This window comes from Myotis myotis, unplaced genomic scaffold (assembly GCF_014108235.1).
Source record: "Myotis myotis isolate mMyoMyo1 unplaced genomic scaffold, mMyoMyo1.p scaffold_m19_p_12, whole genome shotgun sequence".
NCBI classification, from domain to species: Eukaryota; Metazoa; Chordata; class Mammalia; order Chiroptera; family Vespertilionidae; genus Myotis; species Myotis myotis.
The window spans coordinates 4,145,952-4,163,553 of record NW_023416316.1 but is presented as its reverse complement, the minus strand read 5'-3'; the positions used below and the strand labels follow the sequence as shown (position 1 = coordinate 4,163,553).

Sequence of the window (17,602 nt, the reverse complement as noted above, 5' to 3'; positions counted from 1 at the left end):
CAGCATGTGACGGGTCCAGATCCCTAACATCCCCACTGCACATGCTCAGACACCCTGGGGCTCCACACAACGCAGAAGCCTGCCCTCTGCTAGCAGGCCCCACTTCCTGTTCGGTACCCAGGCACAGAACCCAAGACCCAGTGGCCGGAAACAGAAACACACAAGGCACCTGGCTGGCGTGGCTCAGTGACTGAGTGCTGACTTATGGACCAGGTCATGGTTCGATTCCTGGTCAGGCCCAGGTTGTGGGCTCCGTGCCCAGTGTCGGGCGTGCAGGAGGCAGTCGGTCAGTGTTTTTCTCTCATTGATGTTTCTCTCTCCCTCTCCCTCCCTCTCTCTGAAATCAGTAAGAACATATTTTAAAAATAAACACACAAGGCAGTATGGCTAAATCCATTTATTCCGAAATAAAACAAATAGAGTCGAATCAACCCCATCCCCACCTCCTTCCTCTGTCATATGTTATCAATAAATAAGTTTATTCTTGCATTATAATAATAATAGGAGCGGCAGGGATGGGGTGCAGGGACTGGGTGGGCTCTCCCCACCTAGTCCCTGCACCCCATCCCTGCCGCCCCTATTATAATTCTCCGGGGGTAGTGTCAAGTTATCAGATCACCATGATCTTCACGCCAGCATCGCTATCGGCCCGGTAGAAGAAGGGGATGCAGGGGTCCCTGCTCAAGCCTGGGTACTCCTGGGGGCTCTGCAGCTCACACAGCAGCTGCATGATCTGCTGTGCGGTGGAGTTCTCAAGTGCAGCGGGGCCCGGCTCCACACCGTCCGCGAGGCTCACCTCGTGGAGATCTTTTGAGAAGGGCAGGGTTCTGAGTGTTGTGAGAGCTCCACCTGCCCCCCCCCCCCCCCCCACTCACCCTCTCCGAGAGCTCTACTCACCACCTTGGCTATGAGCAACTCCAGTTGCCTGGGGGGCTGGGGGCGCTGTCGTGGGCTCCCCAGCAGGGTTCTGGGCAGCCCCCAGGAACCTGCCATACCATTCATTACGCTCACCAACCAGGCGCACCACCAGCTCCTGCAGCTCCAGTAGCTTCACCTGGAGAGAGAGGCACTCAGCAGCCACACCCGGCCCTGGCCCCGCCCACAGAGGTGATCAGGGGCCCTACCTTCATTTCCTCCTTGTCCTTAGCCAGCCGGCTTATGTACTCCTCCTTCTCCCGGTGGCGCTCCTTCAGCACTGCCCTCTGGTTCTGATACAGGGTGATGTAGTCTCCTGCGAAGAGCGGGGAGGGCTCAGCTGCTGGGGATCCCCGCCCGCCATACAGCGCTCCCTGCCCCGGGCCCTGGCCTTCCCGCTCACCAATAGTATCTGTTTCTCCAGACAGTTGAATGCAGCGATGCTCCAGCTCCTCAACCCGCTCCTTCAGATCCACGTTCTCTTGCATCACCTCTGTAAAGCGGCTCTGCAGCCACAAAGCAGGGTCAGGGCTCAGCAGCCGCCTGCCCTGCCCATCCCCACCCTCCCTGGCCCTGGCCAGGGGACACTCACTCACCTGCAGCTGGTCCATGGCCACCTGGAGGGCCTGGTGGGTGTCCGCAGGCACGCTGCCCCCCTCGGGGCTCGGGGCTGGGGTCTCCGCCTCTAGCTTGCGCTGGGATGGGGCTGCCAGCTGCGCCAGGTGCCGGCAGTGTAGCTTTTGCTTCTTCAGCTCCCTGCGCAGCTGTGCCCGTTCTTCTTCAGCACTAGCTAAGGCCGTGTTAAAAAATTCCACCTGCGGGCAAGAGGTGCGTGTGTGCTTTTGCGGGGGAATGCTCAGGACAAGCGGGAGGCACAGAGGCAGAGAGGACCGTCCCATCACAGGGCCTCTATGGACACATCTGTGGTTCAGGGATGGGGTGGTGTCTGACCACTGGCTCCCAGGGGAGGTTGGGAATCAAGAGAAGTTAGAGGGTAGAAACCAAGAGGTGACGAGGGTGTCCGGGAGGGACCTCAGAGGGAAGCAGGAAGGTGGGACAGGAAAGGGCAGGGAGGTCAGCTCACCATGGCCTCTCGGCTACCTAGGTCCTCCGGGATGCTCAGCTTTGGCCACGGAGCCTCCTCCTCCATCTCCTCTCCATCCAGTCCATCGCCTGTTGGGGGCAGCCAAAGGGGCCTCAGACAACCCCACAGGGAGGTGGAGCAGCCCAAGAAGATAGCTTGGGACCCAGCTCTGCCCCGCTGTCCTAAAGGTCTCTTCTAACTCAGCTCTTTGCTGCTAAAAGTCCCCTCCCCCTCGGGCTCTGGCTTCTCCCTCTGGGCGGTTCCAGTTACCTTCCCCAGGCAGAGCCATGAGGCTCAGCTGGGCCTGTAGCTGCTGGTTCTGTTGGCTGACAGCTTCCAGGAGCCCCTAAGGGGCCAGGAAAGAGCGTGAGAAGGGACACAAGTTGCAGGCCTTCCCACTAGGGCTGAGGGGCCCAGCACTCCAACTCCCTCACCTGGGTCTCCTGCAGCTCTTGGCGGGCCTTCTTGGCCTCCTCCTGGCCCTGAACTTCTTCTTGCTGCTGCTGCTCCATGAGCTGGGAGCGCACCAGGACCTGCTTCTGCAGGGCCTCCTTGTCCGTGGCCAGCTGCTGGTAGGCGGCCACGTACTGCTGCAGGTAGCTCAGGTACTGGTCCCGCTGCTGCTGCAGACCCTGGGCCTCTTGGCTCTTCAGCTCCACCTGCGGGAAGATCCTGGGTGTGAGGGCAAGTGGTGGCTTGCTTCTGAGATCGGCACAGACCTCCTGCCCAGGCCTCTGGCTCCCTCCCTCCAGGGCCTAAGTGACTGCCTCCCTTGTCCAGAGTCCCATGCCACCTTCACCCAGGCTCCTACCTCATAACAACCTGCTTTCTATTTTCACTTTAGGCCACAGGCTCGTGGAAAAGCACAGAGCGCCAACCAGTATCTGCTAAGCTGCACACTAAAGGCCTGATACTTTACATGCACGATTCTCGTTTAATCCTCAGACCTCCATGAGGAAAGTGCTAGTCTCCCTTTAAAGTTAAGGAAGCTGAGCTTAGAGATGGGACGTGAATAGGGACTAGTGGGCTGAGGTTAGAAGCCAGGGCTGACTGCAAAGAGCCGCCCACCATATACCACGTCTCTTCCCCTCTAAGCGAGCTCCATGCCTCCACTGGAGATGATGACCTACAGCACAGGGCTACGCACCTGTACAGGTCAGAGGGCAGGGGGCAGGGGGCAATGCAGTCACAGGCTCTGAAGAACAGCTCATCCTTGCCCAATGCCTCCCGCCCCAGAGGCCAGTGCCCGACTCTGAGCCCTTCTCAGCTGGGGCAGTGTTACCGTCTCCTTCAGCTCCCCCAGCTTCTCCTGCAGCTGGCCCAGCTTCTTGGCCAGCTCCTTCTTGACATACTGCTCCGTCTGAAGCGTGCTGGTGATCTCCATATTCTCGTTGGTCTGGACAGAGAGAAGCAATCTGTGGCCACCCAATGCAGCTGGAGACACCAGAATTTGATGTCAACCCACCCAGCTCAGAAGAGGGTAGAAGCAGGGAGGGAATCCCCCAACTCCCCGCTTCCCCACATTCATCCACATGGGCTCCCTGGGTCACAGGATGCCTTCATAGGCTCCATTTCACGTAAGGACCATACCACCCCATTTTAAAGGTGGGACAACAAAGGCCCAGAGGGGTTGAGTGTCTTGCCCGGCAGGAAAGGACTCGGCAAGGGAGGGGCAGGCTGGGCAAGCAGGGCTGCGCACCAGCCTGACGAAGCTGTCCTGCAGCTCAGCCAGCTGCTCCTTGAGCTCGCGGTTCTGGGAGAGCGCACGGCTGATGGTGGTGCGGTCGCTCTGCATGTCCTCCAGGATCTGCTTGCGCATCTCCGCCTGCTCGCCCCAGCGCTCGGCCTCCTGCTCCAGCTCCAGCAGTCGCTGCCCCTGCTCCTGATTCAGGCGACTCAGACTTTCATTGTCCTGAATCTGGGCCCGCAGCTGCCCTGTCAGGACCTCCAGTTCCTGCTGAAGCTGTTCCGCTTTGGCTTGTAGCCGCTGTTCTTCCTCCGAGGGCCCTGCCGGGGGCTCCTGGGGTGGGGGGGCAGCTGAGGAGGCAAGCAGACAATAAGGGCCTCTCGCCTCTTGGTCCACAGCTAATTCGGGTTCCTCACCCCAAATCTTGGCTTCCTGCTACTAATCCCCACTCCTATGATGTTCAATCTTTCAAGACACTTTGAGTAGAGTTCTCTACATTTTCATGCTCAAGACAACTCTGGGCTGACAGTGGGCACTCCACCCCTTTTTTCAGATGGAAACACTGAGGCTCAGAGAGATTGCAAGACTCGGCAGCTCCTGGTATACACCTCTTCCCCTTTGCACAATGTCCTTCCATCTGCCCCCCTCCTCGGGGGCATTCCAGCCAGCCTCTCCAGCTCCCCGACGTGAGTCCTGCTCCCAGGTCGCGAGCCTCAGCTTACCTATCTGATTCCTCAGTTCGGCCAAGCTGGTCTCCAGCTCCTGCACCTGACCCATGCTCTGCTCCTTCTCCTCCCTCAGCTTGCACACCTGCCCAAAGCACGGAGAGTATGGGGGGAGGGGATGGTGCCATGGCCACGCGACCATCTCCCTCTCTGCCCCCACCTACAAACACACACGTCCAGCCCTGGCTGGTGGCTCAGCTGGGCAGAGCATTATCCCTATGAGCCAAGGTTGTGGGTTCTATACCCGGTCAGGGCACATATAAGAATCAACCAATGGTGCCTAAATAAGTGGAAACCAATGTTTCTCTCTCTCTAATTAATAAAATTTTTAAAAATTAAAAAAAGAACACTTTACGCATCTACCTGCACACACACGTGATATGATTCCCATTCCACAGACGCCCAGAAAGAGCAAGTGCCCTAAGGTGGGGGCCGAGGTCACAGCTCACCTGCTCTGACATCTGCTGCATCTTCTGCTGCCAGATGGCATTCTCTTCCTTCAGATTCTCTGCATACTGGTCTCTCTCCATCTGTAGCTGCTTCAGCAACTCCTTCAGCTGGAAGAGCGGGCGCAGAAGTCAGCCGGGGTCACCTGGAGCCGTTCTCCTCACACCCCTCCCTCTGCAAAGCCTCACCTGCTCCACGTGTGCCTCCAGCTGCGCCCGCTCTTCCAGCGCCTGCTGTAACTGCTCCTTCCTGTCAGGCGTTTCAGACTGACTGGAAAACTGGATGGTGGAAAATGAGGTTAGATCTGCGGAGCCCCGGCAGTTCCACAGAATGCTCCCCAAAAGGGTCTGAACAACTCAGGGTCCGTAAAGAGCTCTAGCCTCACTTTATTAGTACCACGTCCACAGGTTTATATTTACTCAATACTCATTGTCAGCGATTCAGTGAGCGTTCCAAGTCCTTCCAACCTTCCCGCCAGATTCAGTCCTCCCAATCTGGGGTGCCTATTACAGCTGTGTTGTCTTGGGGTTCAGTTACATATGGTTCTGAAACTTATTTCACTTTGCTGCATACAAGATATATTTAATTGTGTAATGGCTGCACAGTAGTCCAACATATGAATACAGCATACATTCGTCGTACCCTTCCTGGGGGCCTTTCAGATAGCTGTAGCGAGTGAGATTACACACCGGTGCTGGCCCTCAAAATGGAGTGGTTGGGTCAAAAGTAGGAGCAGCCATCTGAACCTCAGAGCACCCTGAGGCTCTGACGTCTCCTATCCCCAGCCGGCCACTTGTCAGACTGCCTATCTCGGGAACAGCAGTCTGCTTGCTGCCCAGGCCGGACCAAATTTGGAGACTGGTGTTTCACTCTGGGGTCCCTGACAACCAGGTCACATCCAGGAGACAGCAATCAGGAGGGTGTATGGCTCAGAAAAGATCTGAGGAAAGACGGGGATTCACACACACCCCCTTTCAAAGTGTCTGCAGGTCTGTCTTGGCAAAGAGTTGCGGCTTTTCCCGTGTTGCTCCGGAGGGCAGACAGACCCAGGGGAAGGAAGTTAGCTCCATGAAGGCAGAGTATTGCTCAGTGTGGAGAAACTGAAGAGGAGGCGCTCTCTGACCCGGGCACCCTGACTACCTGGTGGTTCGGTCCCCCAAGAGGGAGAAAACAGACTCAGGGGGCAGTCTGATCAATGTTGTCTATAAAACAATGGTTTTTCAATCAGGATGCTTTTAAAAACAAAAATGAAACATCCCTAAACCTTAGATTCTGATTCCACAGCTCAGGGCAGGGCCCCGAGTTGTAGATTGTTATCAAAATCTACAGGATTCTCTGGCAGGACCAGAACAAGGATCCAAGTTTTCCAGCTCCTGGCTGGGGTCACCCACAACGACCGCAGAGGCCCCAGCTGGAGGGGGCGGGGACTCCCTAGGCCCAGTCCCTCACTTGTTGCAGCAGCAGCTCTGACATCTCCAGCTTCTTTTGCAGCTCCTCCACCCTGAGCTGCGAGGCCTCTTTGTCCGTCACCAAGACCCGAAGCTTCTCCTGCAGTTCCGAGTTTTCCTGCTTCAGGTCTTCATTCGTTTTGCTGTGGCCAGAGGCAGTGGAGAAAGGCATGAATAAAGAACAGCAAGGGTCACTGTGGCAATCAACCCACCCACCGCACTCAGCACAGAACCGCAGACTAGTGGCATGGGAAGGGTCCCCGGGATCCAAAGTCACAATGACCGGCCAGAGAGAAGGACATGAGTTGCATGAGGTTAAGCACTGAGTCAGCACAGCAGGGACTAGAGCAGGCTGCACGTGTCCAACCAGGACAGCCTCCTCGCGGTGCTACCTGTGTCCCTCCCGCTTCCCAGCACACCACCGGGCCCAGGCCCCCAGCACGCCCCCAGCACCCCCGCCCCGCGCCCCATCCTACTTGTTCTTGTATAACTCCAGCTTTAGGGCATCACGGTTTTTGGTGAGTTCTTTGTTGTGCTGCAAACAATAGAAAGGTGAGGTCAGGTGGGCTGGCAGACGAAGAGTAACAGCAACTTTCTCACATGGAGCCGCACTCCATTTCTCCAAAGCTCTTCCAAGCCCATGTTCTCACTGGCTTAGTGAGAACTTGGTGAGGGTGGAAGAGGCAGGTAGAGCGTCACAGCTGGCTGACAGGCCCGGACAGCGGGTAGTGCTGCCAGTACTACTGCCAGCCTCGCCACGCTGAACCCTCCTGAGCACTTTACCCAGCGCTGCGCTAAACTCTGAATCCTCACAATCACCATAGAAACAGTTACTATCACTGTTCACATTTTACAGGCGAGCAACACGGAGCATTAGAGGTTAATCCACTTGCCTAAAATCACTTAGAATTATGGCTGAACACTCAGGTCTAGGGTGGGGACACATTATGGGGGGGGTTACATTTTTATTGTAATCTTTCATATTTTTAATGGATGATACTGACTCAGCCCCAAACTCAAAAGGCACAGAAGTGACATGTCTCCCAGCCACCCTGTACCTCTCCCCCTGGGATTGTATGAGTCCTTTCAGATATGACTTACATCACACACACACTTCTCCCCTTTCTACACACAGGATAACATATTAAAAATACTGTTCTGTGCCTAGGACTTGGCCACGGCACACTGCCAGTTAAGGGTAGGGCTGGCACATAGGCTCTGGGCTCCAAATCCAGTGCTCGCTCTGGAGAGTACATGCCCAACAACCACAGCAACCAACTCATCCACAGGCTGCTTCTAACAGCCCACACACTTGAAAGCAGTGGGGAAACGGCCCAGCTGCCTGCGGACAGCACCCTCCATGCTACACAATGGGCCTTGGGCCCTGGCCAGTGTGGCTCAGTTGGCTGGAACACAGTCCTGTGAACAGAGGGTTGCGGGCTTGATTCCTGGTCAGGACACATACCCAGGTTGCGGGTTTGATCCCTTAGTCAGGAACATACATAGAAGGCAACCAATCAATGTTTCTCTCCCTCTCCCTTCCTCTCTCTCTAAAATAAATTAGAAAACATATCCTTGGGTGAGGACTAAAATAAAAGAAAAAAAAGAACATTTTTTTAAAAAAGGGAACTGGAGGCTCACTCCCGCCCCGGAGAAGCTGCACCCCCAGTGGCTGGGTGGGCGGCCGGGCTCACCCTGTCCGCCTGCTTCTGCTGCGTGGAGACGGCACACAGCGTCCGCTCCAGGTCTCCGACGCGCTGCTGGGAAGACTGCAGGAGACCAGCGAGATCCTCCGCCTCTCCTGGAAGGACAGACACCGAGTCCAAAGAAGGATGGCCCCTCAAGGCGGGCGCGTGTGCCGGGCTGAAGCAGGAAGCAGGGCAGGGCGAGGATTCCCACCTGTTTTTTGCCTGGCTGCCTGTTGAGTATGGGCCAGCGCGGTCTGTAATTCTGTCTTCTCGGACACTAGGATCCCTATGGTCTGGATATGAACCTTTGGAAGAAAAGCCAAACCAGTGCTGAGAAAGAGGGACACACACACCTAGGGAGCATGGGGGACACGCTCCGCCTGGCTCACCTGCAGCTGCTCTCTCAGGGCCCCTTGTTCCTTCGCAAGCTTTTGCTTATATTCCTGCTTCTCCTGCGGGGAGAGAGGAAACACCTCTGACTGGGAGGAGGAGGAATGAAACAGCAAAGAACATGCCCCAGGTGCCACCGATGGCCCAGGACAAGCCCACCAATGAGGCCAGGCTGGCAGGGGGCAGGAGTGGGGGAAGAAGGGGAGGGTCTGGGGCGGGAGGGGTGGGCCCTTTATTTTTCCAGGCTGATTCCTCCTCTGAGCCCCTCAGCCGTGTAATGAGCAGACAAAGAAATCACATTACTTTTTCTAGTTGATCTGCAATTTCCTGGTTCTGCCGTTTCTGTGGAAAGAATCAAAGGAAGGTGACCGAGGTTGTCCCTTTTACTATGCTCCCCGGACCGAGGAGGGATGACAGGGACCAGGAATGGCTTTTAAAGGGAGACGTCAAAGCTCCCAAGCAGAGAGACTTGGGGTCTAGGTGCTTTGCTCCCTGGATCCCTGAGGACACTGACATAAAGCTCTAGCCACGGGCTTTGAGAGGGAAAGACGCCCTGCCAGCTCGTGGTGTGGCCGGGCACTCACTCACTCACTCACTCACTCACCGAATATTCCAGAGCACAGCCCACGGGACAGGCTCTGTCAATAGCAGATATAGGAATGACAAGCACCTTTCCATCTTGGGTATTTTGAGCTAAAGGGGACTTTAGAAACCCTCTACTTCTACACCCTCAGGACACTGAAGTCCAGAGAGAAGTGACTTGTTCAAGGTCAAAGACAGAGCAAATTAGGGGCAGAGTCAGGGCCAGGACACAACAGTCAAGCTAGTTCTTTCCCTAAATAGTGTCCCCAGGGCAAGTGTGGAGAAGGCTTGACAAGCAGGGGTGTACGGAGGACAGAGAGGAGGCAAAGAGGGCAGCCACAGAGCGAGCCATGCCACATGCTCCGCACCCTGGGGTCCCTCCAGCTGAGGCCTAGGCCCCCCCCGCACCCCATTCTCCCTTGGCACTAGGGCTCCCGGCCCCTTTCTTCAGAGCCCCAGATTGGCAGTGTGGAATCAGGGGACCCCACTGGACTCTTACCAATTCCTCTATCTCGCTACTGAGTTGTTTGTTTGTTAGATTGCTGGAATCCAGGGCTAGAGATAGTTCTTGGTACCGGCTCTGAGGCGCATGCAGAGAGGAGGAGTTGGAGGAGGGTGGGGGGAGAGGTAGAGAGAGCAATCGTTAGGCCTGGGGGTGTCCGGGCAGTCTCAGCTGGCAGCAGGGCACCCAGCCCCCTCCGCTGGGGTCCGGAGGCTGGCCTGCAGGGTCACTGGGCCACAGTCCAGGGCCACTCACCTCCAGAGCCTTTATATTAGCAGAAGATGCTAGTCCCTCCCCATTGACGAAGGATGCAGACTAGGAGAGATGAAAGAGCTCACATGGAGATGCTCTGTCCCTCTCCACGCCTAAGCCTCCGACTTCCTGTCCTCCCCAGCAACTGGCAAAATTTTATTTTCTGCCTCCTAAGCTGGCCCCCTCCTCCCATAACCCCTTTGTGCCAACCTCTCCTGGTTCTTCTCTCCCCCTCAACCCACCCCTCCCAAGCAGCTCTCATCTGTGCCTCCTGCAGCAGGATAAAAGGAGGGAACTGATCTCGTGGTCCAACTCCTTCATCTGCAGAGCTTCAAAGAGGCCCAGCGAAGGAACGACTAGCTCAACCTCACCCGGCCGAGTGCCTGCTCCCAGCATCTCCCCTCCCTCCTGGGAACCTCTGCCTCAATTTCTATCACAGTTTCTCCTCCCCATCCAGCTCCCTCTGGGCTCCCGGTTCTGGGGTACCTCACATACGAGACCGTTGAGCTGCTGGGAAAGCTGACGCAGGCTCTCGGTAGAAGAGAATCTGGGGGTGAACACAGGAGTCAGGGGTGCAGGAGGCTCGATGGGAAAGAAGGGGTCATGGGCAGTGGCCTGCCCCGACTCCCTCCGCCTAGCAACTGCTGCCCCCACAGGAGACACTCACGTGCTTTCAGACAGGACAAAAGGAACATTTTCAGGATCATAATTCTGTTCGGGAAGAAACGCATGAGGTGAGAACAAGCCAGGGGTGAGGTGAGCCAGCTCATTCTGACAACCTTCCAGCTCCCCAAACTGAGGGAAAACCTGGCCTTGGCCTCCCCCACCCTGGTCCTCAGGAAGGGCGCTTGGCTCCTGGAACGAAGCCGCCTGAAGAAAGGAGGGAATCCACGAGGGCCAGTCTGGGAAGGAAAGGGGTGAAGGCAGAGGGGCAGCGGGCAGGGGGAGAGGCACAAACCTGAGCAGATGAAGCAGCCCTGGGGGAAAGGACACCGCCAGGCGACACGGTGTCATCAGGAGGCAGGGCCGCGGGGGCCGGGTGGTCTCTGGGCGCCTATCACAGGAAAGAGCGGGGGGTTAGGGGGCATGCGGGAAAGGCTTCTCGCTGCCATGGATGCAGGGTGCGGAGCAGGTAGGACAGGTGTAGCTGCAGTGGAGTGACAGTCACACATGCTGGGAGCCACTCTGGGGTGCGGCCAGGGCTCGGGCCACTCTGCAGCCTTCTGGCCGGCCAGAGCTCAAAGCAGGACTGCAAGACGTTCAAGAACACAGAGGCCTTGTTCCCCGGAGTGCAGCAAGACAGTGCCAGGCTCCGACCTGTGGCAGCCACAGCAGGTGGAAGGAAGGCGTGCCCATCAGGGAGGAGGGAAGCCTGCCTGTGCCTCAGTGACCCCCACCCTGGGTCCTTGCTGGGCAGAGGGCACAGTGATGGAGCAGCGGATCAACAGCTGGTCAACACCGCTTTCCTCTCACTCTCCTCCCCGCCCTCCCCTCCTCCCACCAGCCACTGGCTGTGTTTGCCGACTCAGGTCTTTGCTGGGAATGAAGCTTTCCAGCTAGAGGCCTCTCTCTCCCTGTTCCTGGGGGTAGAAAGTAAACCCACCCCAACCTCCTAGCTCCAACACAACGACCCAACCAAGAAGCCACCTGAGAAAGCAGAGGAAAGATATCCACCCGCGGGCGGGCTTCCTGAACAGCAACCCTGGACTGACCAGGAGCCATGGAGAAGCCGCTCTCTCTCCCCAGCTGGCCCCACCTGCCTGGCCAGAGCCCCACCCGCCTCTCTCCGGGCTCAGGCCCGACACTTGGTCCAAGACTCTGGCTCTAGAGAGCTAAGAGGCCAGATGGGCAAAGAGACAGGAAGATGGGTGACAAGCTGAAGCTTGAGGAAGGACAGTGCTAAGGAGCCATGAGCTGTCCAGCCAAGCTGGGTCCCAGAGGAAGAGGCTGCACCTCTGGGGGAGGGGGGGGAGGAGTTGTGCCTGCTCTCTGGACACCTCAGCTCTGGCCTCTGAAAGTCCCAATCTGCCACCCTCCTTAGAGCAAGTGCTGCAGAACCTGGAGGAGCTGTGGTGGAGTCAAGTTATTTGCATTACTGTCCACTCTGTGACCTTTGGCCCTGGAACATGGTGTTGCCTTGCCAACATGTACAACTGACTCTAATATGTAAGAACAGGGGTTCTGAGCTGACCGGACAGAAGACTTTGGGGGAGGTGGGCACCCTCCCAGCCATGGGCCCCAGCAAGGTCTAGGTCCCTCCTGGCATCTTGGATTCCCACTCATCCCTAGCATTAGACACAAAAAAGCTCAGAGGAGAAAAAGTACTTTTCTAAAGACTTAAATATATACAACTTGACTATTTGTGAGCAACCAAGTTATTTCACAATTTTAAGTCTTATAGCTAAGTATGGAGTTATAAGTCCATGCTTATAAAGAATATGCTCAGTTGGTTGGGCATCGTCCCATGCACTGAAGGGTTGTGGGTTCGATTCCAGGTCAGGGCACATGCCCGGGTTTTGGGCTCGATCTCCAGTGCGGGGCATGCAGGAGGCAGCCGATGGGTATTTGGCTCTCACACAGATGTTTTTCTCTCGCCCCTCCCTTCTTCTGTCTAAAAATCAATTTTTAAAAAAGAAAACAAAACATTATCTACTCCCCTCAAACGTCCCATTCCATTAAAAACATTTTTTTTTAATTCTCCATTATTCCCCATTTCTGGAAATGCTGTATTTCTGCCCGGATACTGCAATCACAGGCCTGCATTACTGCAGTAGAAAACTTAAGTGGGAAACAGTAATTGATAAAGAGAGGATTTAAAAACAAGAAGCCCCAGCTGGTTTGGCTCAGTGGATAGAGCGTTGGCCTGTGGACTGAAGAGATTCCGGTCAAGGGCACATGCCCGGGTTTCGGGCTTGATACCTATTAGGGGGCGTGCAGGAGGCAGCCGATCAATGATTCTCTTTCATCATCGATGTTTCTATCTATCTTTCTCTCCCTTCCTTTCTGAAATCAATAAAAATATTTAAAAAACACACACCAACAAAAAGCAAGAAGGGACTATGGGAACCTGAATCCTCATTTCCAGAAGGACAGAAGGATGTGGGCACAGGTCATGTGAATCCCAGCTTCAGGATTCCTTTAGGCCTGTGTGCCCTCCCCATGCCACTCGGCTGACAAGGTGAGTCACAGCACCTGGAGAGACCTGACCAACTGGGCGTGAGTAGTCCTGATGACTGAAATACTCTACCACCAGCCAGCAGGGCGAGTCCCAGCCCTCCACCCCAAGCTCCCTCCAACAGGATCTGGCCCCATTTCAGCCCTACTCCTCTGGCCTGGCAGAGTCCCCCAAGGAAGTCAATTAAGGAGGAAGTGCCAGCATCACACCCGGAGGACGTCATCTCCTGGCCCGGTACACGCCAGGCTCCCCGCCTTTCTGGAACGTGCTCTGTGCGCTCCTAATCCTGGCCGTTACCTGTACCACACCCTTGGCCGGGAACTTCCATTTTCCCTTCTCCATATGGATGGATGTGACCCACCTTGGGATCTTCAAACCAGACCCAAATGCCACCCCCTCCAGCCTCAAGTCCATTTAAAACCAACTTCTCAGCTGAGCATGTGGAATGTTGCCACATTCTCGCCTGCCCCTTTCAGCACAGCCTGCCTCCCTCAGCGGGCATTCTACCTGGTTCCTCCCCTCTCTTCCTCGGAGCCCACTGAATATGGTTGTGTCCATATTTGATTTTTACTCCCTTTCTCTTAACCCTAGATAGCTGACTCTCAAACCAAAATTAATCAACTTGAAAAATTACAAACTGCTCTGCCGTCTATTGCTCTTTTGGGAACAGAGGCCCACAGGGCAAGACCTGAAGGTTTGGTTTTATTTAACCTCTTAGTCTGAGAGCACCACTGGCCATTCAAAAACTTGGAAGGTCAAAAAACTCAAAACCTACACACCTGTTCTGGAAGCTATTCCCAAATTACCTTTAACCTTCAAGGTGCATCTCACCTGCTCCAAGGTGATAGAAGAGGTGGGGGAAGAAAACAAACCCAGTCAACCCAGAAGGTGGAAAAGCAGACACGGACAGGCCGAGGGTTAATGACAGCAACAGAAAAATAAGCCAGAGAGTAAAGAACCCCCCAAACCAGAGAAGCCTCGGGGACATGCACAGCTGGGAGGGAACAAGCCAGAGAGGGGGCTCAGCACTGCCTCACCTTCCAATCGTCCAATGGGGAGAGCGCTACCCCATTGGAATGGTTAAGGTCGCACACCAACACCTTCAGAATATCCTGAATCTACAGGAAGCGAAAAGGCAAAAACAAGGGCGGGGGACAAAGAGAAAAGTGGCTTAGAGAGAGGCAAGAGAGTCAGGGAAGGAAGAAGAGATGGGTTCGGGGAAATTAAATGCTACAGAAAGAGAAGGGGATCAATACCATGGCCGGCGCCATCTTTCCAAACAGACACTTGCTGCCTTGCCACAGGCAGAAATCAACGCACATGAACAACAGCCCCCTGAGCGAGGCAGTCACACAGCGTGGAGTCACCTGACCAGTGCAGCTCTGAATACGCCCATCACACCCTCTCCTCAGGCCCAGGATGCCAGGGACGAATCTGGCAGGGCTCCACACCCCACCTCCACTTTAAAAAACAGGCTTCCAAGTAAAGGGTTGCTTGAACAAAAGGGATTACAGCTAAAAATAAGTTTGAAAGACACTAATCTGATCCAATAATATCATCTCACAAATGAGGAAACTGAGGCCAGGTGGAGGAAGTGATTTTCCTGAGGCCGCCCAGAGACAGGCTCAAGGCTCCAAATCCAGCGCCTGGGGCTCCTCACTGTACCCTGGGGCTCCTCACTGTACCCTGGGGCTCCTTACCGTACCCTGGGGCTCCTCACTGTACCCTGGGGCTCCTCACCGTACCCTGGGGCTCCTCACTGTACCCTGGGGCTCTCCTCACCATACCCTGGGGCTCCTCACTGTACCCTGGGGCTCCTCACTGTACCCTGGGGCTCTCCTCACCGTACCCTGGGGCTCCTCACCGTACCCTGGGGCTCCTCACTGTACCCTGGGGCTCCTCACCGTACCCTGGGGCTCTCCTCACCGTACCCTGGGGCTCTCCTCACCGTACCCTGGGGCTCTCCTCACTGTACCCTGGGGCTCCTCACCGTACCCTGGGGCTCCTCACTGTACCCTGGGGCTCTCCTCACCGTACCCTGGGGCTCCTTACTGTACCCTGGGGCTCCTCACCGTACCCTGGGGCTCTCCTCACTGTACCCTGGGGCTCCTCACTGTACCCTGGGGCTCTTTTGCTGGCTGTTCTCACAGCCTGGCTTCTCCTGGAGACTGGGGATGAGAAAAACCACCAGATAAGCAGGACCAGTAGCAACTACCCTTTACTGGATCTTTACCCCACGCCAGGCCCTATATTAAGGGATTAATATAAAAACAACAATGTCATTTAAGCTTCATAAATGTAAGACAATATTACCCTGATTTTACTGATGTGGAAACACAGGCCCAAATAGCTTAAACAATTTGCCCCAAACCATATTCCTAGCAGAGGGAGGGGGAGAATTAAGAATTCAAGCCCGGCCATAGTGGCTCAGTTGGTTGAGCATCATCCTGTGCAATGGAAGCTTGCAAGTTCCATTCCTGGTCAGGACATATACCTGGGTTGCAGGTTCGATCCCTGATTGGGGCACATACAGAAGGCAACCAACAGGTGTTTCTCTCTCTCTCTCCCTTCCTCGCTCTAAGCATGTCCTCGGGTAAAAATTTTTAAAAAGGGGGGACAATGGGGGACATCTGTAATACCCTCAACAATAAAAATTAATTTAAAAATAAAAAGAATTCAAACTCAGAATTCTTAACCAGTACTAGATACTCCTTCCACAATCTTTAACCTCCGCCCTCTACTGCTCCCTGCACACCCTACCCCCGGAAGCCAAGACTCACATCCTCAGGCGAATGACCATCAGCAGTGGTTGTCTCGGGGCTACTGCCATTTTTAACCTTCTTTTTCTTCTTAGCTCCTGACGGAGCACCAATGCCTCGCTGCTGCTGGAATTCTCTCAACTGCAAAAAGGAAAGGCGGTGAGACTCATGACAGCTACAAACCCCTGGATTTACATCTCACAGTTTAAAAAAAAAAAAAAGGCAGTAATAGCATTTAAACTAAGTCTTCTGACTCTGAGTTCTGGGGGTTACGCCATAAATCAGTAGCTGCCAGGGGACAAAACCAGAGGTAGAAGGGGTTAACGTTTAAGTGATCAGACATAAGGACCCTTCTTCATGCATCTGTTGGAGATGTACACCACTGCTTCTCAAACTTTTGCATCAGTGTAGCTTAATGGCAGAAGGCAGTGAAGGCGCACCCCTAGAGAATCTGGGATGGTAACAGAAATAAGACAACCCAAGCACCATTTCAGAGACGTCTATTATAATCTTACAAATCTACGTAAATGTCATCCCTAAGTATTCTATATATATTAAAGCCAAAGCAACCGAACAAACCAGTTGACCAGTCACTGTGACGCACACTGACCACCAGGGGGAAGACACTTCATGCAAGAGCTGCCCCCTGGTAGTCAGTGGGCTTCCACAGCCAACCTCCCATAACCCCGATTGGCCCTGATTGCCGGCCAGACTGAGGGACCCCATGCGTGCACGAATTCATGCACTGGGCCTCTAGTATTAAGATAAAAGGCTTTTCCTCTCTCAAGAGAATCCAGCAAAACTGGTGCTATTTCTCCTGCGGCACTCAGAGCACTCCATGTTGAGATGAGGCTTGGGAAAGATTCCCAGCTGTGAAGTGCAGTGCTCCGCAGAGGATAAGCAGATCTCACTCCAAAGAGCACTGACTGCGGGCCAATCTGATTCCAGAATAATAGGGAATTAGAACATGAGTTACGAGAATTCAGAATAAAAATTTCAAAGTCTCTCTGGAGAGTTAGAGACCTGGGAGAAAACCAAACTAAACAAAACACATTCTCCCCATCGACACCCAGAGATATGGTCAACGTTTCGAGCTCACCAGTGCAATGCAGGCTTTTCACGCTATCAATGTCTACGGATGACGTACAGTCTGGAGTCAGGGAGCCTGAAACCTCTCTGACCTAATAAGTCCCATAGTCCCGAGTCCCCTTGAAGCTGGAAATTTGGGCCGTGACCAGAGAACCGGAAAGGGGATGAAAACACTAGGAGACTGGGTCGTCACATCAAACACGGGGCTTAGGGCGATAATGACAGTTTCCAGGGGGATTGTGACACAACTACATTCCACTCCTCCCAACCGACGCCCGAGTCGTCGCTCCGCGCTGGGGGAAGGGAGCGCCGGGCCCGGATCCGGGTCCCTGGAGATAGCAAGCCCTGGAAGCCCTGGGAGCCCAGGAGGTCCGGTTCTGGGCGGCAGGAGGAGAGGGCCGAGCCTGGAGCCGGGAACCTCGGGGGTCACCAGCCCAAAGTCACCCGGAGCGGACAAGCGAGGGCGGGAGCTGGGCTGCGGGGGGTGGGGGGGCGGGGCTGGTGAGAAGACTTTCGGGGGGACGCCTAGGGGCGCCCGGGGTCTGGCCCCGTGTGCCTCTAGAGGCAGCACAGACCCTGACGACGGTCCGGCCGTCAAGGGACCTTGGGCTAAGTCGGGGAGCCGCGACTCGGCGCCTTTTACCTTTTTCCTGGCCTCCGCCAATTTTTTCTGTCGGACTTCTTCCGACATCTCGGGAAGGGGAGGGAGACGGGGGGGCCACATCACCGCGATCCCGGAAACCACCTCGGAATTGCTTCCGGCAGCCACCGCGCATCTTGGCGAAAGAAGCTGAAAAGGAGGGATCAGAGCGATTATAGGCAGCAGCTGCGTGGGCGTGGCCTTAGTGCTTCAATATCA

The 17,602-nt window shown here is 55.2% G+C and overlaps 1 protein-coding gene across 4 annotated transcripts; it reads right to left on the bottom strand.

Moving 5' to 3' along the window:
• Positions 1 to 382: 382 nt before the first annotated feature.
• GOLGA2 (golgin A2) lies at positions 383 to 17,543 on the bottom strand. 4 transcript variants are annotated; one of them, XM_036329503.1, is made up of 27 exons: positions 17,387 to 17,543; positions 15,676 to 15,795; positions 13,933 to 14,013; positions 10,679 to 10,774; positions 10,388 to 10,431; positions 10,207 to 10,267; positions 9,724 to 9,783; positions 9,466 to 9,546; positions 8,688 to 8,726; positions 8,384 to 8,446; positions 8,206 to 8,299; positions 8,001 to 8,107; positions 6,783 to 6,841; positions 6,308 to 6,449; positions 5,047 to 5,136; positions 4,861 to 4,968; positions 4,409 to 4,496; positions 3,699 to 4,036; positions 3,282 to 3,395; positions 2,434 to 2,658; positions 2,270 to 2,345; positions 2,000 to 2,088; positions 1,512 to 1,730; positions 1,319 to 1,421; positions 1,125 to 1,231; positions 898 to 1,054; positions 383 to 807 (listed from the first exon to the last, which is right to left on the bottom strand). In XM_036329503.1, exons 1-27 carry the CDS (start codon positions 17,465 to 17,467, stop codon positions 611 to 613), a joined length of 3,039 nt encoding a protein of 1,012 aa, XP_036185396.1. In that variant the 5' UTR covers positions 17,468 to 17,543; the 3' UTR covers positions 383 to 610. The 4 variants fall into 4 exon arrangements, with proteins under 4 accessions (XP_036185396.1, XP_036185397.1, XP_036185398.1 ...); XM_036329504.1 differs by having other exon boundaries at positions 10,216 to 10,267; XM_036329505.1 differs by lacking the exon at positions 9,724 to 9,783.
• Positions 17,544 to 17,602: the final 59 nt, after the last annotated feature.

Excerpts from the sequence above, each read along its gene's own strand:
- GOLGA2 (XM_036329503.1), bottom strand. The coding sequence starts at position 17,467 with ATGTGGCCCCCCCGTCTCCCTCCCCTTCCCGAGATGTCGGAAGAAGTC. Across the intron at positions 15,796-17,386 it reads TGGCGGAGGCCAGGAAAAAG|TTGAGAGAATTCCAGCAGCA; the intron begins GTAAAAGGCGCC and ends TCCTTTTTGCAG. Across the intron at positions 2,089-2,269 it reads CATGGCTCTGCCTGGGGAAG|GCGATGGACTGGATGGAGAG; the intron begins GTAACTGGAACC and ends TGCCCCCAACAG.